At 47.7% G+C, this 26,285-nt stretch overlaps 2 protein-coding genes across 5 annotated transcripts in view; one reads left to right on the top strand and one right to left on the bottom strand.

Annotated features, from left to right (window-relative positions):
* The window catches only part of LOC126520831 (uncharacterized), a 450,097-nt gene that overhangs the window by 283,748 nt on the left and 140,064 nt on the right, over positions 1-26,285 (top strand). The gene's annotated exons all lie outside the window — the stretch shown is intronic.
* Positions 5,808-26,285, bottom strand: part of LOC129380993 (uncharacterized) — a 60,681-nt gene continuing 40,203 nt past the window's right edge. Inside the window, exons 3-6 of one of the 3 annotated variants that reach the window (XM_055063391.2) lie at positions 21,771-21,873; positions 15,583-15,687; positions 7,590-7,710; positions 5,808-5,987 (exon numbers count right to left, since the gene is read on the bottom strand). In XM_055063391.2, coding sequence (XP_054919366.1) covers positions 5,830-5,987; positions 7,590-7,710; positions 15,583-15,687; positions 21,771-21,869 — 483 coding nt within the window. In that variant the 5' untranslated portion in view covers positions 21,870-21,873 and the 3' untranslated portion in view covers positions 5,808-5,829. Of the gene's footprint in view, positions 5,988-7,589; positions 7,711-15,582; positions 15,688-21,770; positions 22,339-26,285 lie in introns of those variants that run through there. The other 2 variants (XM_055063389.1, XM_055063395.1) reach the window with 2 other exon arrangements.

Raw genomic sequence — 26,285 nt, forward strand, 5'->3', positions numbered from 1 at the left:
GCAGTTTCTCACAATATGTTTACTACAAATCCGTGTTGTCTCTGATGGCGACAACAGACTTCCATCGACACTGTGCGGAAATAAACAAAATATATCGCTGCATAGCACAAGTACGATATGCGCACACAACTTTAACTAGTGCGTCCCCTACAATATGGAATAGAAGCAGCAATGTAGACAGCTTGACCATTTTTTAACAGTGCTCAAGAGACCGAAGTTGAAAGTATTAGTAATCATTTCTGCTTCAGCAATGCCGGCGCGACCAAGACGCGGGCGTGTATCGTCCAGTAACTCGATCGATCGGTGCAGTGGTGAAGCGGGAATGAACTCCGGTCATGTTCAATGCATCGTGCACATATTCAATTTCTCGGCACGCGTGAACTTTGGCCACTACTAGTGCATACAACAGAAGTGGTTTCCATTCTTGGGCAGCGCACACATAAACGAAACACGAGAAAGAAGACAGGACAAGCACTCGTCGAACAACTTAAAGTTTTTATATGAATGATAGGATTATGTACCGAGTAATTATTAAGTTCATGTGGGTTACATATAAAAACCGTCGTACACTCAGGAGTGATCAATGAACGAGCTCGCTTCATTTGTCAGTTGTTTACTTCGCTCGGCGCACCGCAGTAATCCATGCGTGTCGTCTGCTTTTTTCGTACCATTTTCTTGTGAATCGGCAGAATTTCACTGGTGGCATCAACCCTTTGTGTTTACATTGCTGTCGTGACAGTTAACAACACAATAATAATTTCCGGTCATCCGAAGAGGCACCGTCGCAAACAAGAGACGTTTCGCGCGCAGCGCGAACTGAACGCGGGCGCGACCGCTAAGGGAAGCGGCGGCGGAAACCTACACCCGTTGGAGATGAAATCGTTCCGCCAGGGGAGAAACGAGCGCTGGCGTCTAGGATGAAACTTGGCGTGCGGTCGTCCATAGTCATTGCAGTGTGAATATTGTGACCACACCCAAAAGTTTCACATGCGCGAAATGAAATGTGCAGAGTTGGCCATTCACGGAAGCACGGATGAACTCGATTTCGGCAATCCTTTACTCGTCGGAGCAGGTCATACGACATCTGACTTGACGTCCCGACAGCCACCCAAACGATTTCTAAAACACCGTGACGAAATGCGGCCTCGGCGCTGACGGCCCGTATATCGCTGCACGATGGCTGAAGCGATTGGACGGTCGAGGCCGAAAACACCGACGGCGTGTAAGCCTCTACACCGCCAGCGTCAACGTAGGGTAGTTATCCCTCGCCGTTCCCATCGCCCAGCGGGGGCATCGCATCTATTGCTGCGTAGGGCGAGTAAAAGTAGGCTACAGTTATGTCTGCGGGCCTGTAGCGTAAAGCAGGAGCCAGTACCACACCACTGGCGTGATCGCGAGAAACGATCTGACGGCATTTCGTTTACCAGTAACCGAAGCGCCTGGCCATAAGGTATGTTTGGAGTGTCTGCCAAAGTGTCTTGAGAGCCTTTGTGAAAATTTCAAAGTCCACGATTCGACTTATTTACGTGATTCACGACATAAGCAGCACACGAGCGGGTGTCTGGGGTGATGTGAAGGCCCATGTGTTCGTGTTGAGTATGGAGGCAGCCCACATATATAATGCGTTGATACATGTTATATCGTGCATATCACTCAGTACGACAGGAATGGATACATTACTCATTCTCTGCGTTTATTCCATCCTCATTTTCCCGCCCCTTGGGCGGCTCCAAGCGCGCGCCTTCTCATGGCGCTGCGGTTGGCAGCGACGCCTTATATAACATATCCCCTCGTGATAAAAAAAAAGTCCGGTATTTCTTGATGTAGTCATGCAGCTTCTTTGGCGTCTTGTTGCGGGCGCTTCTTCTCACGCGCTCTTCGCATCTTGGCATATTACTTGAAGCTTGTTGTGTGCGCCCTGCAGCAGGTGGTTCAGGATTCAGGTGTGCATTATCTGCGCTTGATGTGCCAGGTTGTGACGAATGGCTTACAGCCGCACTAGTTGAGTTATCGGATGCCGGTGAGCTGTTCATGACAGCAGTGTTACCTGATTTCATTCTGCTGATAGCTTCAGGGTGAACGGCCGCGAATTTGGAAGCATTCCACACATCATCATAAAAACTTTATTGTAAGACTGAGGAGTTTGGAGCACGCATGCTCCTGGGCCCCCGCACGACCCCACTGCACTCACGCGTTTATGTTGCTTCGCTCCATAACGCTGGCAGCCCGATCAGTAGCCATGGTCTGCACGGCCGGGTCTCTAGAGCGCAGCAGGGTCTCCCAGTCCTCCCAGGTCTTCAGGTGCTCGAGGCCCCGCGGGGGAGGATCCGCCGGGCAATGAGAAAGGAGGTAGAGAGCTGAAGCGCGAGGTTCGGGACAGAGACTACAGGCTGATGTGAGGAAAATTGGGTGATAATGAGAAAGAGTCAGAGGAGATGGGAGAGTGTGAGTTTGTAATCGGCGCCAAAGGGTTGCTTGTCGATTGCTAAGGGATTTGTGCGGTGCGGGGTACAGCTGACGCGCCGCCTTGGAGGCATTCGTCAGCTCGTTGAAAGTGTGCGCGCGCTCCTTCGTGAATCCCGGATCGGAGGCCGCAAGAGCCCGGTTTAAAGAGGAGACGTTCATTTGAGGAATCGCCAGTCCACGGGATTGACCAGTCGTTTCAGCGAGTGCGAAAGAGAAAGTCTGGGGGCGTTTGCGCCTGAAATTTCTCCCTTTGCCTAGGTACCACGGAGGAGCAGTTTCTTTGGTCGTTCTGTCCCTAGGCGTGCCCTGGCGTGCCGGTATTTTGCCATGTGTCGGCTGGCGATCCGGGCGTCGTGTACAAGTTTTCCTCGTGCGTCTCCTTGGGTGTTGCTGGCGCAGTGCACTGGCACGAACGATTGTTGTCGTTTGGTCAGTGGTCTCCCGTGAAGGCGAGTATGATATGGCGTTGCCCTGTCAGTACCAGCGTCACACGTATACTTCTGATCGCGATCGGTACCGATCCGGATCGAAATTCTCGACTGTGATTGGGTCTCCAGCTCATTTTGTCCAAAGGAGGCAATCGCGACCGCGAAATTCGATCAGAATCGGGCGTCATCGTGATGAGCAGTGAGCCGGAACACAAAATACACACACAGCGCACACTGTCAACAGTTTCATTGCGAAAGCTTGCAACCTTTCAAGATAAGAGCATGGCACTAGTCACTTGATAGCTATAGCATATATTACATATATAGCAAAATATATAGCATCTTCACAGTTTGCCCTGTGTGTGCGTTTTCGTTCCTTGCTTGTGCCCCTGTCACACTGGTATCTTACCGTCCTCGCGAATTTTTCCATGCGTCGAACGCTTCGAGAGGGCTCAGTTGCGCGTTATTCAATTGCCATAATTTAAACTTTAAAATACTACTAACTTGTAGCGTGGGGTCTCTTTTTCATGTTTCTGTGTCTTCGTCCGCTTCCGCTGCTGCCTTAGTATGTCAAACGGCAAACTTCTGACTGCTGTTGCAGAAGTCTTGGCGGCACAAGTTGGCGTCTGGACGTAATAATATTTATTTTAAGTCCAGCACGCTTAGGCCTCCGCCACTCCAATCTACGGGCCATCCTGCTTCCAGCTTTGATCTCCCCACTACCCCTTGGGTGCCCTTGGGATCCTGCACCGCGTGCTTTATTGTGACCTCGGGACCTCTCCTGAGGCCTCCGGTTGCATGTGCCCTCCTGGAGCAGTGCTTGTAAAAAATCCAATCTGTCGTCGCGACTTAAAAAGCGACCCGCGACTTATGCAACACCAGTCAGAACCTTGCCTGTCGAACCAAGTCATTCTCACCTAATTATTTAAATGATTAAGCGACTTCTGTAGGTGTCGGTCAATGTCATATTAAGCGACTGGCGAATTTGTTCCCTTTACTGGACGGATCCTGCATCTCGGCATGCATTTTGTAGCTGCGTATTCGTATAGATGTAGGAGCTCGGTGGGAGATCTATCAGTGCAGGCAGGATGCGCTAACCCCATGTGGCAGATACTGCTTGATGATTTCTAGTATATCATACCCGCGCGCAGCTATCGTGTGCGCCACAGATAAGTTACTTGGCTCAGCCATAAGTTCCAGCTTTGCTCCGACACCACGTAAGTGCTGGTTTTCCATGTCTGTCTGTCCACCCAGTTCCTTCAACTGACAACGACCGCTTGCATCACTGATTTTCATTTTTCGTTGCCAGGATCGTGATCCCCACCTTCACATTGCATTAGTACAAATAATAAGAAAACTTTGACCACTATTGTCACCACTTTGATTAAAGTTCAGGTCCCTGCAATAATGTGCATTTCTCTGTTCAGCTACCCACAGCACTAGCCATTAAGCAGTTTTGTTCCATTGTATATCTATCATGAAAAACTAGCATCAGCATACATAATTACGGACACTATGATTCAATTATGCACTCAGCATCTCTGTAAACTTGCAATATTCACCCTCTCAAGCATAAAGCGCACTCTCAAGGGCCATCATAAAACAATATCTATACATTTCTTTTCTTGGGCGTTCTTCGAAAGTATACTTTTTTCACTAGAAGGTTAGTAACAATGAGCACCTCACCGTCATGGGCTACCAGTTTGGTGCAATGTCCCACTCATTATATAAATTTTATAGATGGATCGTCATTTGAAGAAAACGAATTCTTTAACAAATGGTCCATTCTGCGTTATGGTTCTACCTACCTGTCTTCGTACCTCGCTTGTGTTCGGTTGGCTACTGGCACGGCTAGTAGCGGCTGCGATACTGACTTTTCTTGATGGCGCTAGCTATGCACCATATTTAGCAGTTTCAATGAAAAACTGGCGCATTTTTAGAATCCTCAAATCTAAGCCGACCTAGAGTTAGGAATACAAATGTATGAAAAAAAAAAAAACTATCGGTCTACATTCGAATAAATACGGCATATACTTCACTATCACTAATACTGCTTCACCTTTCTGGTGAAACTGCAGCCCCCCCCCTTTTTTTTTCTTTACTGCGACTCCGAGTGTAAGCGCTGGTGTGGACGACTGTTATTCATTACGATTTAGAATGAAACCGGCTTGGTCCCAATTCGGTTACTGAGTCAATTACATATATTTATGACCTCTTCATGACGATGTTTCCATCCCAAATAAATGTTGTAAATAATATTGCTTGCTAGAAAGAGAAGCAATAATGAGGCACATAGCCTTCACGTGGATTTCAACTGCCGTTGACAAGACACTACCAAAGGGTCACTGCAAGTTCTTTTCAGGGTCAGCATGGAGAGCAATTTGTAAGCGGCGTTAACATATCGCAACGTATTCATTCTCCAGGCATAGGTATACTCATACCATTAGAAATAGCCAAGTTGGTTACCTCCTTCTCTTAAATAAAATGAACTTCGTCGTGTCTATATATTTAAATATATTGTGTCTGTGCAAGGTTTTCGCAGTGGAAATGAACCGTCATCAACGCATGGGGACTGCTTCGTCCCCCCTCCCTAGCTGCGTGTAGGGCAAGAGGCAAACACCCCAGCTCGGTGGAATAGTTTTCAATTAATCGCAGTGGAAACTGAACAAAACATGTCTGTGGTGCTTCTAATGTGCTTGTCCTCATATCGTCGCACGTATGCGCACACTTGCGACGAAGCTTTTCGTCACACACAATAACATTTTAACTGAAGAGGGAGAGGCAACTCAAAATAAATGTCAAATATGGGTAACTCTGGTAACGACACTTTAGGTGGGAGGAGTTCACTTCAGCATCGCTCGAGTAGGCTCTGCTGCGCTCCCCCCCCCTCCCCCCCACCTCTTGGTCACGGCCTACAGTGAAAATGACATTTTATTCACAGGCCCTCAACAAAATATTTCACCAGCTTTCTAGGAAGCTCTTCCGTGAGGCCACGGTATGTGGCTGTTATGAGCGTCTCCTCCTTTTCTGTGCCGTCATCCTGGCGCGTTTTCTTGTGATCCATGTCAACTCGGATCTTGTGGGAGGCCAGTTCTGGAAAAACAATTTTTTTTATTCGAGTGTTTATTCTAGGGTGGTTGCTCGGGGTAGTAGGTAATTCACGATAAAAAACGACGTACAGCCCGAAAGACAAGGACTGCAGGAGACGACATACACAGCGCAGTGTATGTAGTCTCGCAGTCCTTGTCTTTCGGGCTGTACGTCGTTTTTATCATGTTTTTATCATTAGGATTGCCAACAACTTATCCTAGAAGGAAATGGATCAAGAGTCAGTAAAGTCTTTTTCGGTGTAAGGAGGCTCGGTTAAAGGGTCCATGAACCACCTCTTGGGCTTGCTAAGAAAACACAGACCCAATAGCTGTCATCAATCATGAAGGGTGTTTTGCGCGTCTTCCTACTGTTACTGTGTGAAGTAAATGAAAATCTGCGTGCGATATTATAATAATTACGTACAATAATAATTACAGCCCATGCTCGGCCTCAAGGGTGAATGAGCAAGCAGCACGGCCTTAAAAATGGTAAAATGGTCCATTGTACAAGTCTAAAAAATTGCATTTAGAGCGTGCAATTACGACTAAGAATAATAAATAAGAGCAGTCTTCGAAAGTGTCTATCGCACGGTCATCATCAGCTTAGTTCCTAGTGTCGCTAGCAAGTTCTATAGCAATGAAAATGCAATGAATATTAAGTGCAAGCCGTGGCACAGTTAACATTCATGGTGCAATTAGGAGCGTTGCCAATAATTGTTGGGTCCTGATTTGTTTGGATGTTAAGAAGTTTTGTAGAATGTTTCCCCTGCATCTTCAGTGGACTAAACATGAAGCCTTGCTTACAGTTGATTAAAATTAGGGGCAAGGTATGGACCAGGTATAGACGAAGTTTCAAGCACGTGAATTAATTAGAGCCTCAGCAGTAGTAAATTATGTATGCAAGGGCTCTGGAGCGTTCATGTTCTAGAGCACCACTGCAGTGCGATGCGCCCAAAACCATGCAGGCACTGGATTACCCACATTATGAGCTCTGCTCACTTCTATGTAGGCGCAGTTGGTCATGCGTGTCTGTTGGTGCAGAATGTCAAACTCTTCTATGGAATCGTATCATATACAGGGAATGCTATGGAATATGCATGCTCTGTCTGGGATCCTCATCAACGTAACCTATCTAATACACTGGAATCAATTCAAAACCGTGCAGCCCGGTTTATCTACTCTGAATATTCTTATCATGCAAGCGTGTCTGAACTAAAATCCCGTGCCGGTCTTACTAATCTAGAATCGCGACGTCTTATTTCTAGACTGTGTCTTTTTCACAAATTCTATCATTCACCACTGCACATTTCAGCTATATTACCAGCTCATCGTCAGTCCAGCCGCATTAACCACAGCAAAGCCGTGTATCCTCCCCCGGCGCAGACTACCTCTCATCTGCGATCGTTTTTTGTGAAAACCGCCAGGGACTGGAACGGTCTGTCTGCCGACATCACGCACCACTCCGACACTCATCACTTCAAGCATGCTCTGGAATCACTGTTTTGTTAAAGCCCATCCCTCATGTAATACCCCATCTCTGGGGCCTTTGAGGTATAATAAATAAATAAATAAATAAATAAATATTGAGATACAGGGAATCTCTTACCAGTCTCCACAGGCTTTTCCTTATGGCCAATGGTCTCCTCTTTGGCCATAGCAGCCGAAGCTACATTCTCGTCCACTATTTGGAGCGTCGCGTTGCGACTGTCGATTCGGCTTACCGAGACCTGCAGAAGGAATATTTCTTTGTCTTTCTGCTCTCTTACAACAAGGTGCCATGAGTAAATGCACACTTTAGCAAGATCTAACATACGTGAGCATATTAAAGAATATAATAAAATAACGAGAGTTATGGCTATTTCATTTCTGAACTAAATTTGGCGGTCGCGGTATCTGATGCTTCCGAAGCATTGCACGACCAGTGAAAAGAACTATGAGGTGTACGAGTAGCGTGTGTCTGTCGACATCCAGTGCACCTAAATCCCGGTGGCGTTCTAACAATTGCTAGTAGGTACAGTGGGGCGGGACGTTTGTGGCGCTCGATGTTTTTGTGCAGGCGCGAGCAAGAGCGAGTGGGAGAGAGAAATTCTATCTTCGGGCCTTTGCTCCTTGAATATGCGACTCTGCCTAGGCATTAAGGAGGAGGTTTCTTGGCACGCGTTGTAGAATTGTCCCCTAGACATGCCGGCATTATGGAGTGCAGTCGAGTTTGTTTATGCTCCGCCACTGGCTGCCCGTGCGTGTGGCAGTGGGCATGGGCACCCCGTTTGGTGATCACTGTGTCTGAAGGGGCAAGGTTTTGACTGATGTTGTATAAGTCGCGGGCAGCTTTTTTTTTTTGTCGCAACCATAGATTGCATTCTTTACAAGCACTGCTCCAGGAAGGCACATGTAACGAGCTAATGGAGGCCTCATGAGAGCACCTGAGATTATAATAAAGCAGGCGGCGCAGGTGTTCCAGGTGTTGGTGTTGGTGTTCCATGAGTTGGGGCCGTGCCGGCCTCGGCGAGTCCCAACCCAAGGACCAGTCCGGTTTCTAGCATGGTGTCCTCGTTTCTGCTTTGGTGTCCTGGAGGAGCCGCCAATAATGCGAAATAATGACACGTTGCTACCATCACTAAAAAACACAGTTGAACAAATTACGTCCAGCCGCCAACTTGCAACGGTAAGTTTAGCACTACCGTACTCCGTGAATTCTGCCGGCACGCCTAGGGACAAATGCATACAACACTCGCTGAGAAACCCCTTTGTAGTGCCTAGGCCACCTAGGCAGAGTCATATTCAAGGAGCAATAGTCGCCACTTTTCCTCTCTCGCACCCGCTCTAACTCGCGCATTCGTGCTAATGTCCTCCGTCTCAGCAAGTGCCACGTCCCGCTGTAGCCACTAACAATTGTCGATACGCGGGCCATCCCAACGCTATGCTAAAAAGATGCGGTGGCGCTGCCATCGGGAGTCAGTCACGCGGTAGGCACTCCGCTGAGCCAGTGTGCTTACATCGATTTTTGCTGGGTTTTCGCAGGTGCGTGTGTGATTCAGAGGTTAAATTTCTTACCCCACTGTAGGGAAGCTTGAATAGGATTAGCTTTGAACGTAGGTACAGCGAACGGAACGTCACATTAGCCGTGTAGATATGAGAGATTCACATACACAGGCTGCGTAGCCACTGCAGTGTGAATATCATAACCACGTCCGTACCTTTTCCAAATGTGAAATGTAAAGTGCAGAGATGGCCATTCACGCCAGCACGAATGAAAGCGTTATTTCGGCGATGCTTTAAACGTAGGAGCAGGATACACGTGGTATGATCCCACGTCTGACTTGTCCCAACAACCACGAGAACAATTTCTAAACCATTGTGACAAAATAGGACTTCATATCAGACTCCTGTATCACTCTACGACGGCTGGAGCAATTCGACTGCCGCCGTCAGAAGCGCAGATGGTTCCTACGTTCACATCCCTTATTTGCAACTCCAGAAGATGTTAGAAGTGCTGGCAACACTGTCTAAATAAACGAAGATGGCTACGTTGGGGCACAATAACGTAAAGCTATTCCAAGCTTTTCTATTCCAATTCTGAATCAGCCCTCCGCGATTGGTCAAAACTTTTTTGGGTGACCCCCACTTCGCCTGTCAGTCACACGATGTCATAGAAACCGCGATAACTCCCCATCTGATATTGCGTGTACACTCTGATTATGCATGATTAGACCGAGCAAAAGAAAAATAGTTATTTCTTGTTTGACACCTTTTCGTCATTAGCCCTCGGCTATTGCTCAAAAGTTTTCGGGCTGCACCTACTTCACCTGGCTGTCACGTGGCGTCCCAACACCGGGAATGCGCACCACGTCAAGGTGACGTGTCCGCGTCAAAGATGCATTAATATGCCGAAACAAACTGGATTTTTCTCTGAATAGCCGCAGGCTGCCCCGTGCGGAAAGGAATAAAAGTTGTCTGCCGCCTATCACTCCGGCACTGGCTACACGCACCTGCCGTAGAGTATGGTTTATTTGCGTACAATAAAACTTTTTGCGTGGCCGTGTAACGTTTTCGAGCACTTCCGGCACGTTTACGGCCTCGCTTAGCAGACTTATCGTTGCTGAGGATCGTATTTAGCGGAATTCTTAACCTTCTGTTGCACGCGGCCGCCATTTTCGACCAGCCACCGCAAGCTAAGTAAGGGTAAACGGTCCAATCGCAGACACCTGAACCATCCTCTTCATATAGTTATCGACTTTCAGTGCACTGGATCGGCCCCATTCAATCCCTCTCCACTTGAGTGTGCTCCTCGCCTCCTATCAGCCAATTAGATGAGACAAGCCGCTCAGTGTAGGCAATGGTATTCGTTTTTAAAGCAAACAAAAGTGACCTATAAATGAGGAGAGCGTTTGATCGGTCTTTTTAGACCAAATTGCGGGTCACCGCCCAACGCTTGCGTCGGAGGTTATGCAAGTTTGACGTCAGGAGATTGGAATAAAAACATATTGGAATAGTTTGACGTTATAGGGCCGCAGGTTCACGGGGGCTCTTTCACTCGGTGGTGCGCTCACGCGTTTCTCGTTCGTGGCGTCGAATCGAGGTGTTTCGGCGAAGCCTAAAGGGTCCGTGCTGTCGATTACCTTATTTTGGTCGGTCTCAAGCATCCCAGGCAAACCCTGGATATGCATACGTGGCTTTCGGTATGACCGCGAATTTCAGGTTACCGTAGGGCAGACTCTCCACGCCGAAGAAATCACGACTGTGAGTGCCGCAAGGAGCCGCCACCATTACTGTTCATCCACCGCTACTGCTCAGCTTGGTGATGGCACCAATCTGCTATCGCCTGGCTGAGATGCCTGGAATTCACTTCAGTGTGTATATGGACAACGTCACAATATGGACCAACGGGGGCTCCGACTGCGATCAGTCCGATGCCATTTAAGCCGGACATTTATAAAGCAGGTCGGACTTGTGCCTTCTGTTGACAAAACTATCTTGTACTGGGGACAAACCCAGCCCCTTCAGCCTTGCGATTTTTATTCAACTTTGATGGCGAACAAATATCTCAGCAAGACAGTGTTCGAGTTTTAGGCATCCACACCGACGGAGCCAGTGTTGCAGCAACATGGCATCGCAACATCACTCGAACCTCGCATCAGACACTCCGCCTAATCCGCTGCATCGCGTACAAAAACTGGGGAGGAGAGGAGCCTCGTGGCTGGTCTACTAATTTCACGTGCTGTATACGGCCTGTAACATATACAGTGTGACCCAAAAGCAACGACAAAAAATCCAATCGCTCAACCACGAAGCCATGGTGGTTGTCACCAAATTACCGCGTTTCATGCGCTTACATCGCCTTGCTCAAATGGCCCACATAAATCCGAACCAGGCAATAGCCGAGACTGCCAAGGATTCACATCAATTCCAACTTAGATCCACGATATCCGATCGGAGCATCATCACACTTCATTTTCCAGTCCCCTCAACGCCTCTACCCTCTGCCCGTGCTCGGTGACATTGTCCCATGACCTGCACAGATTCCCCAAAACGTGAATGCCGATCTCGCAGAGAGGCAGTTGTCTTACACAAGGCGGCATCAAGGAGACATTCGCACTTCTCCTCCCTTTCACCACGCTGTCTACACCGACGGCACCCTCAGTGATGAAGCTTCAGTCTTAGTGCACTACTGCCCACGTACTGCCGCGGCCGCCCTGCCTACAACGACCCATTAATGTTGGGAGTAGCTTCGATACCCGCTGCATGCAATGCCATTCTCAAGCCTCCTTTTGCAGCCTTCCCTCCCACTGTTTAAGCAGACTTGCAGGCCTCCATAAAGGCATGCGCCCGGCCGGACTCGCACAATGGTGCTGTTAACTCGATACACCGGGCGATGCGAATCGCCAACGAGGCTGGCCACACTGTCTGCCTCACATGGATACCAGGCCACGCTGGTGTCGCTGGCAACCGAATGGCCGACCCTGTTGCAAGGGAGCTTCTTTCCTGCCCTTCAGAGAGGGGGCCACAAGTGCGTGACGCCCCACACCCCATCCACCCAGGCACAATCCTGGCGAAGGCGGCTTGAAGAGCGGCGCTCCGGACGCACCCTCCCAGAAAATCCTGCGCTTGTTCCAGGGAAGTTGACCCGTGCTGAAGCCTAACCTGCGACGCATCGTCAGGGAGACAGTGGCGCCAGCCCGCCGCACCAGGATGCGTCTCTAGCCACTTACCTATCCTGTCCAAGGAACCAGCTGCTGGATCGGCAACATATACTCTAGCACTGCAGGAGAGCGATAGCCACTCTCCCCGCTACTCTGAGGCCTCAGTATTTGGACGCCTGACACTAGCCAGCGCCTCATATTCCAGCGGTTACTTCGATTTCTTCAAGACTAAAAAATAGTCAATAATACCTGAACTGATCTCCTGTTCTGTCCCTACCTCCGCCCCGATGGATGCACTTCCTGGGGGCGGAAACCTTTTATGGTTAGCTTAATAAACTTTAAGAAGAAAAACATAGCAACGCAACAACAACATTAAGCGATGAAAAGGCAGAAATCGTTGAACTCTGCATGCCAACGCCAGGCCGGTGAATTCCTAATTCCTCTTTAGAAAACACGGGGAAGGTGGGAGATGGAAATTCAAGACGATGAGCAATACGAGGACAAGGTGAAAGCAGGAGCCAACGTTTCGACAAGTGTACTTGGCTTCAAGGCGGCATATGCTTTCCTCACCACAGTATATATAGGTGGTGTTGTTCTAAAGGAGAGAGGGTTGCCGCACCCACCCACCTCACACCCTCTCTCCGTCGAAGCTTGTCTCCCGCTTTCACGTTGTTCTCGTTTTGCTTATCGTCTTCAATTCCTCTTTGGCGTTCCATAATGCTTCTAAGAGGGGCGTGGTATCCGTGCATCACGATTTGGCACGTGGGCGCGATTCTTTTTTTATATATAGTATTTATTTACCGGTTGCAACAACGGGCCTTTATTTAGTATTATTGGCGGCACTTCCAGGGCACCAAAGCGGCAACGGGAATACCAAATCTAGAATCCGGACTGGTCCTTAGGTTAGGCCTCACCGAGGCCTATGCGTGCCAGGGAAGTATAAGATCCGCTGTCCGCGATAGTGGACATTCAGAAAGAGTATTTACAAATCCCGCACCGGCTACATTATTATACAGTCGGGTGCTCTCCAGAGGCCTCATTTTGCCGGCTACATGTGTCCTACAGGAGCAGTACTTGCTCCAGTACGAGAAAAGCAAACCGCAACAATAACAGCGCCCCACGACTTCTGCAACATACCACGCCCGTGCGAGGAGAATCACGGAACGCCACCGAGGAGTCGGTCCGTCCGGCCTGTCCAGCGAGCCGCACCAGATTTTTTTAAAAGCACATTCTTTCACGCGAGCCGAAGGTTAAAAAATTCATCTGCGGTTACGTGTTTCACTTTCACGAGATATAAGCTGGCGCGGACAATCTGTCTCGTGCGGCACTTTGAGTGAAGCGTGGCACGGCGGCCTCGCTAATCGCGATGCGTGAGCGGGGTTCACAGCAGCCGCCGCAGACCGACGTCCGTTCGTGCAGCACTCCCTCCATACAGACGACGCGCTCTACTCTGGCGCCACCGCGCAGCCATCGTCGCCAGAATTAAGCACGCGTCATGCAGGGCACTAGGCGTCTCACGCTTTCGCCGCACCCTCCCCCCTCCCCCGCTTTCGTTCTCGCGATCTCTGCGCTATCGCCGCATTGCATTTCCCGCTGCACTCCGTGTCGCTGTTTGATCCTTCGCTGTTGTGCTCGTTCGCTCGGTTGCGCCGACACTCGCGCTACGAGGCCGTAAAAAATCTGGTCTATAGATACCGGGATAATTGTGGGAGCAGCATTCATTGACCGAACTATGGCATTCGGTACTCCGAACCATTCTATTCTTTTGTATAAACTACACTCACCTACGGCATCACTGGTCCTTCATGGCTAGCTAACTAATCGGTCTCAAGTTGTACATCGCAACGGTCAGCTTTCATCAGCCAACTTTGGTGTTCCTCAAGATTGTATTATGAGGTCCCTTACACTTCCTGTTGTTCATAAACAATCTACCCGATGTGCTTACCAGTTACAAGTTCCTCTTGTATGCCGATGACACTACCATTTATTCATCTCACTAGTGATTGACAGTAATGCAAGATCAGCCGAACGCTGAACTTGGCAATATCGACAGTTGGTGCTCACTAAAGCACCAAATTATCTTCGAATCAGTCCATCAAAAACACGTTTTATTTCATAACCTTCAAACAATTCCACCTACTACTGGTGTAATATTATGTAATCATATCCTACCAATACCTGACAGCGTTACAATTTTGGGTGTCATTTTAGACAAGCTATTAAATGCGCATGGTTTACTCGCTTCTAAAATAAATTTCATTTTGTATTCAGTTTATCATCAAAACACGCGGGTGTTTTCAGCCTCGTATTCTTCGCTCATTATTTTTGCATACATTGCCATTTATCATACTGTAAGCACTCGGCGTTCCTATCAACTAAGAATTTGTGCAGCTTCCACAGTGCTGCAACAAGCCAGCTATTTTACTCCTGAGCGCAAGCGTTACATCCATTATTTATTTATTTATTTACACAATACTGCAGGCAGCAATGCTCCCCAAGCAGGAGAGGGATTACAAAAGATGCTTTTTCAATATATTTTCTTGTGAAACATGATATATGCATTCAACAATACATTCTTGTAAATGAGTACATTCTTCACTCGTAAGTGGAAAAATGGATTTCTGAAAGATTTTAGTGCTTGCAAAGTATGACTGTACTACATTAGAATGAAAAATACGCGACGACCTTTGTAGAGCATGGGCAATATATGTGGCATCCGTTACAGGAAGTACCCCGGCATAAAACACTTTCGTGTTGCAATGTACTTGTTGTATGTGGCCACTATTCGCCTGTCACGCAGGCGGAGGACAAAGCCGGTCCGCACCGCACAGCATGGTCTGACTGGATCGTATGAGCGCGAGGACGCACACGGGCCCTGTCGGGCACAAAGCAAACGCTGCGCAATATGCACTACATCTGCGTGTAGCTGCGGTCTGCTGCGTAGCGCAGATACGGCGGGGTCCCCCGACGAGTCCACTGGCTCAGCGCTGTGCTGCTCGCTCATGACAACCGCGTTTGGCTTACGTTTGGCGCATCGGAGCTGCCAAAATCGGGAGCAGTGGCGTCTACAATAACATCCAAAATCGCATGTGAACTGCGCGCCATGGTGACATACAGAAGGCGGTGCCTTGTGAGCACGCCCCGCTCTGTCGTAACCTTGGCAGTGAAAGGCATTGAAGGAGGAGCGGAAGCACCGCGAACGCCGCGTTTGATTGCCAATAAATCCACTTCTGGTGAAACGCATCGAAGTACTTTTCGTGACAAAGTGTTTATTAAATAGCGTATTTTAACTTCGAATGCTTTTCTCTACTTCGATAAACATTAAGTGGGTCAGGGCCCGCTTAGGTGATTCCGAATTCGTAAACGTTACGTAAAATTGGTAGAGTTGAAATATACACTAACAGCTTGTGACAAAAACCAAAGGAAGTGTAATTGAATTAACAGAAAGCAATCACTTACCCCCTTGTTGTGTAACCTTTCCTTGGCTTCCTTGAGCTTCGCGTCAGTGAAGGAAAGATGTCCATTTGCGACGGCTTTAAATGTGTTGCCTATGGTCATGGCGCCCTGAAAAACATGGTGAGACATATTCAAGCCGGGACATACCTAAATAGCAATGATGTATGCCTGGTCTTAATGAAATGGGCAAGGCGAGACGCTGTATAAGCTATATTCACATTCTGGGCATAAACACAACGCGGTTGAAATCAACAGTGGCATACGAACAACACCTGTGGCATGAAAGTCGTACCAGTGAGTAGGGATTACTGCTCTCAATATAATGGTAGAACAACATTCTTGCTTATAGAACATGTACGGCACGCAGAAAGTGCACGCAGAAAAAGGAACATGCGCAGTGAGCAGCATGTGCGGGAACCACCACGATAACCACCCAGACGAAAACGGGAGGTCTTTGTGCATTTTTCCTACGTGTTTTGTTTATTGACTATCGCAAATTACTCGAGACAGGTGAAAAGCTTTGAAGACCTTACAGGTATTTCACCTGGCGGGAAAACGTTGGCTGTCAGAGATGAAAATGAACGGAAGAGTACGCCTTTCTGATTTTCAAGCCTGAACCGCAGCGCAGGTGCGTCTGTACGGCGTCACTGATTTCGAAGCATTTTCGCACGTTTAACATTTTCTGCAGAGAAAGTGCTGAAAACCCTCAATTTTCAGCCACGTGGTGCTTTAAAAGTGGAAGCTTTATCAATCGGTAAACTAACAAGCGGTTCCCAACTGACGCTGTCGATACCTATGACGTCACTGACAGTGACGTCATAGGTATCATGGGCCCGGTGTGGCATCGTATAGGTATCGTGGGCCCACGTGCGTAGTCGAACCAACAACCAGCTGCGTGGCTCAGCAGCAGAATGCCACGGTGACTGAGCCCCCAGAGGCGGCCGGGTGAAAGCGGGATAAACGAGGCCGCGCGTAGACGCCGACAGCGGTTGCGTGACGCGACGTGTGGCCGGTGTACGTGGTACACTTTTAGTTGTGTGTCGCCGAAGGGCAACTCGAGCTGCCGGGCGACTGGAAAACGACAGGCCGCGCCCGCCCCTCCAGCCGCCACGCTACTCCCGTTACATGCAGCGGGTATCCTGTGTCGGAGCGCCTCCCGCGTGCAGGCGGCCCCCGCACGCAGTGTTAAGACGCAACAGAGGGCTGAAAAAAGAAACGGTTCGGGACAGGAAAGACGCTGTTGTTACACGGTTCCTTCAGTTACACCAAATCACAAAGTCGCAATTGGCTGCGTAGCATTTCGTTATCGATGCGCAGCTCGTTTCTTCTCTGACCGATGAGCAAAGCGTGAGCTCGACGAGCATTTCTCTCCCTCCCTCTCTCTCTCACTCTCTTTTCAAAATCAATGTGCATCTTAACTTTGTCACCACAAAATCAATTATGCAGAAACTTTCTTTCGTTATTTGTGTGAAATGAGAAAACATTGGCATCTATTTCGCTTCCGGTCTCGACCAACAACGATCGAAGTATCATAATTCGTGAATCGAGCATCTGTTTTCATCTAAAGAGCGACACCGTATCATACGCTAGCTTGTAGTGCTAAACAGTCTCATTGTGTGCTGCCCACAAATATTTGTTTATTAATATTTATAATGCTCACTACCTATCATTCCCCTTCAGCTATTTTTTTAGCAAACAGAAGTCTGCGGATTTTATCTATCTGAACTATCCATGGTCGAGCGTCGCATCTAAATCGCGGTGGCTAACGTTCCAAGATAATGTGGCGTATTATGCGGGAAGCCATAGCGGACAATTTTGATCACCCATTGCTAGAGTTCACCTAAATCTAAGTACGCGAGCGTTTTTTTTTTTCGGTTCATTTAAATGCTGCCCAAGATCCCCGGCCGATGAGCCACTGCGTTTAAGGGCTAATTCACACCGGCGAATGACAGTGGTCGCGCGACCAAGTTGGTCGCAAACGGTCGCTTTTCTCGAAAAGCGACCATATTTGGCCAGTCGCTTTCTGCGCGATTTTTCAGTCGCGCGACTGTGGTCGCACAACTAATCAGCGGTGCACCGGAAGTGGTCTTTCATGTGTCTATATCCGGCCTCCTCCCGCGTCGCGGCCAATTCCGCGTAGACTCCGAGAGTTCTCACCGAGAACGATAATCTCCGGGATTGCGACTTGCGGGTCGCGCTCAGCCGGTCTTGCCGGTGTGAACATCAGTCGCCTTCGGTCGCTTTTCGATCGCGAGTTGCAAATGGTCGCGCGACCTCCTCAAGTCGCCTGTGTGAACGAGTCATAACGCGGCACTCATTCGACGTTCGTGCAGATGACACGTCCGCAGCGAGTCACGTGCAGCCTTCGCCGTCTCGGTTGACATTACGTGACACTTCATGCCATTCGAAGAGTCGCGAGCTGCCCTGGCTGCTCCGTTTCTCACAGACGACAGTGGCTTCGGCTCGCCGTGACACTTGTCCAGTGCGATAATTAATGGCTCTGAGGGCTAAGCTACGCGCGCTTCCAGATCGAAACATCACCTTGAAGCTGTAGCTATGCGAGCCTGTTCCTCTATAAGTGGGGTCGGAATATTATTCCGGATATTCTTCTTTATTTTTCCGTCGTGCTATATTTAATCAATGAATCTTCAACCGCACACTACATCATTGACGTTCATTCGGCTTTCAATGCAAGATTACTCATCCTTGTATTTCCTACCAAAGCGTTGCCGTATTCTATCCGCTGATTTCGTGTCTTTTTATTTACATTTCCAGTAATACAAAAATTTATTTCGGAACCGATGCGAATACTCTCATTACTGAAACACTAGTACGGCAACCGCACGAAATAACTGAATTGCAAATTGACATTTTAGTATGGTGGTTAGAAACGTGCGAGCAGTTCCCCCGTCATGCAGTTTCAATAAAGAGAGGCTGACGCGACCAGTGCTCCCAATATAAGCGCGCAAATGGATTTAATACTGAGAACAAAAGTCCGCTCCACGAGGACGCATCGAGCCATCGCACGAGCGTGGGAAACGTAGATCGGTGGTATTGGCAGCTGACGCAGAAAACGAATGGGACCGCAGGAAGAAGTGGCGACGCGCCGCTGTTCGGTCGTCTTCGACATAGCCTTACAGGCAAAGCACCCTTTACGCGAGAATTGTGAGAGAAAGAGCGCCTTGATGCCAGCAATGTCGTCGCCGTCGGGGCATCCTACCATTCATGTCCTTTTTTTTCCTCGAGTCGACTTTAGTCGCCAGTATAAGTTACGTGTATACATCCCGTTGCACATTTTGGCGATTATTTAATGTAACTAACGAGCAACGACACTTTTTTATCGAGTCCCCATTAGATTCCATCGCAGTCGGGCAAGGTAGCACGACGTCACACATCGGAGTTCATCAACGTTGTGCTGTCTAGGAGGCGTTGCATGTGCATGGGCTAGATAACGGAACGATTATATTCCTTATGTCGTTTCATCAGTCCTTGCGGTGGATCCACCCACCTTGTCAGCGGGATGGGCCCGTCGAAAACGGTGGCTGATTATAAAAAGTTGGAAGGCAATTCAATCTCTAGTCGACATGACAATGTCTTTTTCAGTGAGTTGGAATGAGAATGGGGCGGGATCACACGGCGCTCTAGCGCGTCATCCCTCGCGTGAAAAGAGTAGGAAGAGCGTCGGACTGCTTAAATATTTGGTCTGCGCTATATATCTTCGGGATTGGTGCACATTTTTAGACTGCACTATGTTCGTGGTCAGCCCACGAAAACGGCTAGAAACACATAAACTTGTTAAAGAAAGACATTCCCCCGTGTTCTCAAACGATCCTCGACTCGAAGCTGGCCCTCACTCTGATGGATGGATGGATGTTATGACCGTCCCCTTTGGAACTGGGCGGTGGGTTGCGCCACCAAGCCCTTGCTATTATACTGCCTAATGTCTTACCCATGTTAAAAAAGAAAAGAAAAGAGAAAATAAAACCACGATGAATTCCCATAACCAAATTTTCTGACCCCCTATTGTGAACTTCGTTTTTGTACGTCTCCGTTTTCCTGTCGTTTCCCTGCTTTTCTTCCGCCAGTCTTCCAATCGCCTCTTACTAGCGAAGTTGAACACAGTGCCGCCCATCGACTGAAAAATGCGCCACGTTTCTCGACAACTGTCGTGGCGCCTCAATGAAGAGCAGTGACTACTTCTGTTCAGGGGTGGCGCTGTGATCGACTTGCGACGTCGCCGTGCGGGAACAGTCGCGTTTGCTGTGAGCTCTCGGCCCCACTGCCGATACGATCTTGTCCTGTATAATGACCTGTATATAGTGTATAAAATCCCTTTCGTTATTCTCACCGACGCCTCACTCGGAGTCTTCGCTACCAACGCTCTGTCACGAAACGGGTGACGAGCGCTACGGGGCCACCTCTAAGTCGTAATAGTGGTGGCAGCGGTGCAAAGTCGTAACAATACGCAACTTATCGACGTGCCAGCTACCCAAAGGTGGCGGCCATGGTGACGCGAATGCAAACCTGATGCCAGCACTTGAGAGCACTGCACAACTTCAACGAAGGCCGAGGAGAACTAATTACGGTGAAGTACAAATAGATGGACTATATCTACCCGATGTGCTTACCAGTTACAAGTTCCTCTTGCATGCCGATGACAACCATTTATTCATCTCACTAGTGATTGACAGTAATGCAAGATCAGCTGAACCCTGATCTTGGAAATATCGACAGGTAGTGCTCACTAAAGCACCAAATTATCTTCCAATCAGTCCTTCAAAAACATGTTTTGTTTCATAACCTTCAAACAACAATTCCACCTACTACAGGTGTATCATTAACTAATCATATCCTACCAATATCTGACACCGCTACAATTTTAGGTGTCATTTTAGACAAGCTATTAAATACACATGGTTAACTCGATCTAAAATAAATTTCATTTGTATTCACTTTATCATCAAAACATGCAGCTATTTTCAACCTCATATTCTTCGCTCGTTGCATATCATTGTTACATACATTGCCCTTTATCATACTGTAAGCAGACGCTGCGCAGACGAGGTGGCGCGGATGAGCACACCTCGATGGGCACTCGGCGTTCCTATACACTAAGAAATTGTGCGGATTCCACAGTGCTGCAACAAGCCAGCTATTCTACTCCTTAGAGCCAACGTTACATCCATTGTTCATTTATTTATTTACACAATACTGCAGGCAGCAATGCTGCCCAAGCAGGCGAGGGATTACAAAAGATGCTTTTTCAACATATTTTCAAATGAAACATGAGATGTGCATTGAACAATACATTCTGGTAAATGAATCCATTCTTCGCTCGTAAGTGGAAAAAATCATTTCTCATAGATTTTAGTGCGGGCAAAGTATGACTGGACTACTTTAGAATGAAAAATACGCGACGACGTTTGTAGAGCATGGGCAATATATGTGGCTTCCGTTACAGGAAGTACCCCGACGTAAAACAATTTCGTGTTACAATGTACTTGTTGCATGTGGCCACTATTCGCCAGTCACGCAGGCGGAGGACAAAGCCGGTCCGCACCACGCAGCATGGTCTGACTGGATCGTATGAGCGCGAGGACGCACACGGGCCCTGTCGGGCACAAAGCAAATGCTGCGCAATATGCACTACATCTGCATGTAGCTGCGGTCTGCTACGTAGCGCAGATACGGCAGGGTACCCCGACGGGCCCACTGGCTCAGCGCTCTGCTGCTCGCTCATGACAACCGCGTTTGGCTTACGTTTGGCGCTTTGCAGGCGCCAAAATCGGGGGAGTGGCGTCTACGTTAACATCCAAATTCAAATGTGAACAGCGCGCCACAGTGACATATAGAAGGCGGTGCCTTTTGAGCACGCCTCGCTCTGTCGTAACCTTGGCAGTGAGAGGCATTGAAGGAGGAGCGGAAGCACCGCGAACGCCACGTTCGATTGCCAATAAATCCGTTTCTGGTGAACGCATCGAAGTACTTTTCGTGACAAAGTGTTTATTAATAGCCTATTTTAACTTCGAATGCTTTTCTCCACTGCGATAAACATGTAAGTGGATCAGGGCCCGCTTAGGTGCCTCCGAATTCGTAAACGTTACGAAAATTGGTAGAGCTGACATATACACTAACAGCTTGTGATAAAAACCAAGAAAGTGTATTTGAATTAACAGAAAGCAATCACTTACTCCACGTTGGGCACTCTTCTCGTTAATAGCCGCCACCTTCTGGTCGAGAACAGATATTTTACCAGTTTTGGTAATCAAATATCTCATTCCCAGTGTCATGGTGCTGAAAAACATGGTGAGACATATTCAATGCGGGACATACCTAAAGGGTGCCCGAGCCGCCCTCGGGCTCGCTGAAAAAACAGTCCGCGGACAGCATACGTTTATGCGATCACCTCAGCCAAGTTTTGCAGTTTTGCACGACGCGCGGAGTTCACAAGCCGAGCGCGAAGTCGCCTTCCTCTCGAGCGCTCTCTTTTACAGCGATAGCTTCAGGGCCCCGTTACGCACAAAATCCGGCGTTGGTCGTGCGCCGACCTCGAGCACAAATTTCCATACATATTTAAGTATACTTATGTCATATATATATGCCATATATATATATAGGAAATTATCAGTCATAGCACTCGTAGTACAGCCCTCTGGGCCGTTCTCTTTCCGAAAGTAGTCTTATTAGGGTTATTATAATTACACGAAGGTATTTCGCCCTCGTGAGCAGCAGCCCTTGAGATAGTTACTCGGCCTAGCTTCCCACGCACGTTTTCTGCGCTTGGCCGGCAGAGAAGAGGGGGGGCTTTGTTCCGGCCACAGAGCGCTCCATGTCTAACTAAGGTGCCTGGTGTGGTCTCGTGCGGACGCCGTCCACTCGGTGAGCGCATATTCCCCTCATTTTTTAAATAGTTCAATACTTACAAGCATTTGTCTCGCAAACCATGCTTAGTTCAAGGGAATTTTCCACGTATGAATAATTTCTCTCGTCGTATTCGAGTGCTGATTGCCAGGTTATCGGTTGTTAACGAAACTTTCTCTCAAGTCTCTAAATATTTTAAGGCAGTTTGTCGTGTGCGTATCATGGCCACGCACAAATCATCGGCATAGCCAGAAATTTCGTTCGGGAGGGGCTCACCTTGCAGCTCGGCCTCCTCCTTAAGAGGAAGCTTTAGCTCGGGTGCTCCTATTTAAATGCATGTAAAGGGTAATTCGTTTTCCCCCGCAACCACTGCTGCAATGTTGACGAGGTTTGTTGCATTTAAAAGAAAAACTTAAATTCTAGTGACTGTTGGTTGGGAATCTTTCAGTTAGGTGGTGAATTCTTTATTAAATATTGGCCAAAATCGCACATTTTCAGAAAAACGAAACTAACAACTTTAAAACTCTATAACTCAACAATGAATAATGATATCACAGTTCTGTGAATTGCATATAATAGTACACCTATAGTGGACAAACAGATATGCTACACATGAATCTCAAAAAAAAAAAAAAAAATTAGTATTATGTAAATACAATTTTCGCAGAACCCTTGTAAAAAACGTAACCAATTCACGTAAGATACAAATTGACATAGCAAATTTGTCCGCTTTGACTGTTATAATAGGTGCTGTTTACAGAACCGCGATATCTGTTCTTGGTGCATAGCTATTAGTTTGTAAACGTCGTGCTTATATTTTTTTGAACTCTCGAATTTTTCAAAATATTTTTTTAAATATTCTTCAAATTCAGCCCCTAAATAGAAATTCCTTTTCCAACAGACACAAGAATTTAGTTTTCTCTCTCAAATGCAACAAAGTTCACTGAAGGCGATTAGCAGAATTATCTCAGAAAAGTGTTTCTGCGTTTTACACGTGTTTGAATAGACCGTGTCGGATTGGTCCCGAGCTAAAGCTTCCCCTTAAACAATTTGTCGAGGGATCAAATACGTGAATAATAGCTGCATTGCCATTGCCAAAGATGCTGCAAACGAATTCTTTAACGCTACGCACTGTCAAAACAAGTGAAATATGTATTTGTCTATCAAAGAATATACTTACATGTGCGAAAAATTGTGCCCAAAATAACTGATATCGATGCTTCCATGTTTTTTGTCTATTTAATAAGTAAAGAAGATATCCCACGAACTTAAGAACTATATCAGTTCGAAACCAGCTAAGCAGTGCATGCCACTGATATAAAAAATCAGAAGGCCATGAAATGAAGAAGTTGAGGACAAATATGTTAATGAAACTTTGTCATGCAAGAACCGTGTTTACTTTCATGTACGTATGCAACGGCCAGTGCAAAATATCAATGACACTGGCATTTGTTCCGATGTATAACGCAGGAGCAGTTGTCATCGGTCGTGTATCGCGAGTAACAGCACCGAAATTATAGTCGCAACAGAGAGGACGTATAGAAAGCAGTTCTGCAAGATATACGAGGGCGAGTCAAATGAATGTGAGCCAATGCGAATATAAGACAAACGAGGTACTTTATTTAAAAGTAACCTTTATGAAAATTTGGACATTTCTCCCAATGACTAACGAGTCGCGTGATTCCCGTCTCATAAAACTCCTTGGGTTGCTGCTTCACAAAGTCTGTAACTGACTTTCTCACGTCATCGTCCGGCACGAATCTGGTTCCCTTAAGCTGTTTTTCGGTTGCCCCAAAATGTGGAAGTCGCAAGGCGACAGTTCTGACTGTATGGCGGATGTTGCAGCGTTTCCCACTTGAACATTCTCAGTTTTGTATTAACCACATCAGCGACGTGGGGACGGGCATCGTCGTGGAACAAGATGACCCCATTCGTCAATTTTCCACGTCGTTTGTTCTTGATTGCGACACGCAGCCGTTCCGGCCTTTCACAATATCGGAAACAATCAATAGTCTCTCAAGATTTACCAAACTCTTTCAGTAATAGCCCCCAGACGACCGAAAAAAAGTCAACAACACCTTTCCGGCGGAAATGCCGGCCTTTGCGTTCTTTGGGGGTGGTAAATTCGAATGTTTCCACTGTAAGCTTTGCCGTCGTGTTTCAGGCTCGTAGTAGTGGTACCATGGTTCCTCCCCGATCACAATTGCAAACAAGAAGTCGTCATCCTCATTGCGAAACAGGATCAGATGAGTCAGGGCAGCGCCAAGCTTCTCCGTCTTCTGGCGGTGGATAAAAATCTTGGGCATCCATCGCGCACACAAGAGCCGATAACCGAGGTGCTCATTAATTATGGCGTGAACTGAACCGTGACTGTTCACACGGTCTGCGAGTTCATCGATACTTATCCTCCGTTCTTCTCATCAGCTCATCAACCTTTGAAATTGTGTGGGGGGTGATTGCACGATGGCTTTGGCGCGGTCTTGGAATGTCTTTGCAACTTTCCCGTCATTTGAACCGTTTGCTCCAACGCTTCACAGTGGCCAATGAAATGCAATGTTTAACGCACACGGCAGCCATACGGCGACTAATTTCTTTTTCGGAAACACCGTCAGCTGTCAAAAACTTCGCGACATCACGCTGTTCAACTTTTGGAGTGCCCATTGTGTCACGCAACCATGTTCAACCCAGTGAATGAGAGCATTAAAACATTTATCCTCACATCTGCGTGTCACTTTTGTAAATGAGAGATGTGTGTGTGCCACGCGCATGCCTCGCAGATAATGAACCGAAGCATTTTTGCGCGGTTAGGGTAGGCTCACTTTCATTTGACTCGCCCTCGTGCATTAGAAATGCAAAGATACAATGGTATATACAAATGCGAAAGTACAGCTTGATAAAGGACAAAAAATGTCACTGGAAACAAAGTTCACTTGACGTATGCACAAAACCTCGCAACAAGATATCTAAATATACGTATAAATCTCCAATAAAGCTACGTATGTAAAAAACAGTTACTGTATATAATGCGCCAAGCAAGGCAAATAAACATGTTGCGCAGTCATAGATTCACAGAATCCTACATTCCGCCCCCATTTCATCAACTTCCCCCCCCTCCCCCCCCCCCCCCCCCGAAGTATCGCGCGCGACGGAAGGCAGCGCGGTTGTTGCCCGCTTTTCTCCTTTGCGCACACAAGACAGTCACCATCGACGGCTCACCCATTCCAACCCCCCCCCCCCCCCCCTCATCCTACGCTTTCACTCGCACATACAGCATGCGGCGCGGGGTCACGATGTTATCAGCCTTGATACGAAACCGAAACATACGAAACATGAGGGCGACGGCTACGTCAGTAATGCGCCTGGAGCGTTCATATAGTTACTTTCGCAATAATATAATCAGAGTATGTGAGGCCACGTGATCCCACCTTTCTCAAGCGATTCCAGTATGTCGTGAACTCCCTTCGTGTAAACGACCCAAGCAAAGAAAAGGGGAGAAGATGGCTATGACAGGCTTGCTAAGCTGCATCCCCTCATTGATAAACTGAACGAGAAATTTCAGAAAGAGTACTCGCCGTCCTCTCACCAGGCAATTGAAGAGAGCATGGTTGCTTTCAAAGGAAGATCCAGTATGAAATCCATAAAGAGGGTATAAAGTCTGGTGCAGCGCCGACTCAAAGACGGGCTATTCGCTGCAATTTCAGGTGTATGATGGGAAGAACGCACAAAGACCGGCCAATCAAAGCCTTGGTGAGCATGTCGTACTTTCTCTGTCAGAGAACGTGCAGCCTGGAACGCGGCTATTCTTTGACAACTATTTTACCTGCACTCGCCTAATGGAAACTTGC

Source organism: Dermacentor andersoni, chromosome 3 (genome assembly GCF_023375885.2).
Source record: "Dermacentor andersoni chromosome 3, qqDerAnde1_hic_scaffold, whole genome shotgun sequence".
Classification (NCBI taxonomy): domain Eukaryota; kingdom Metazoa; phylum Arthropoda; class Arachnida; order Ixodida; family Ixodidae; genus Dermacentor; species Dermacentor andersoni.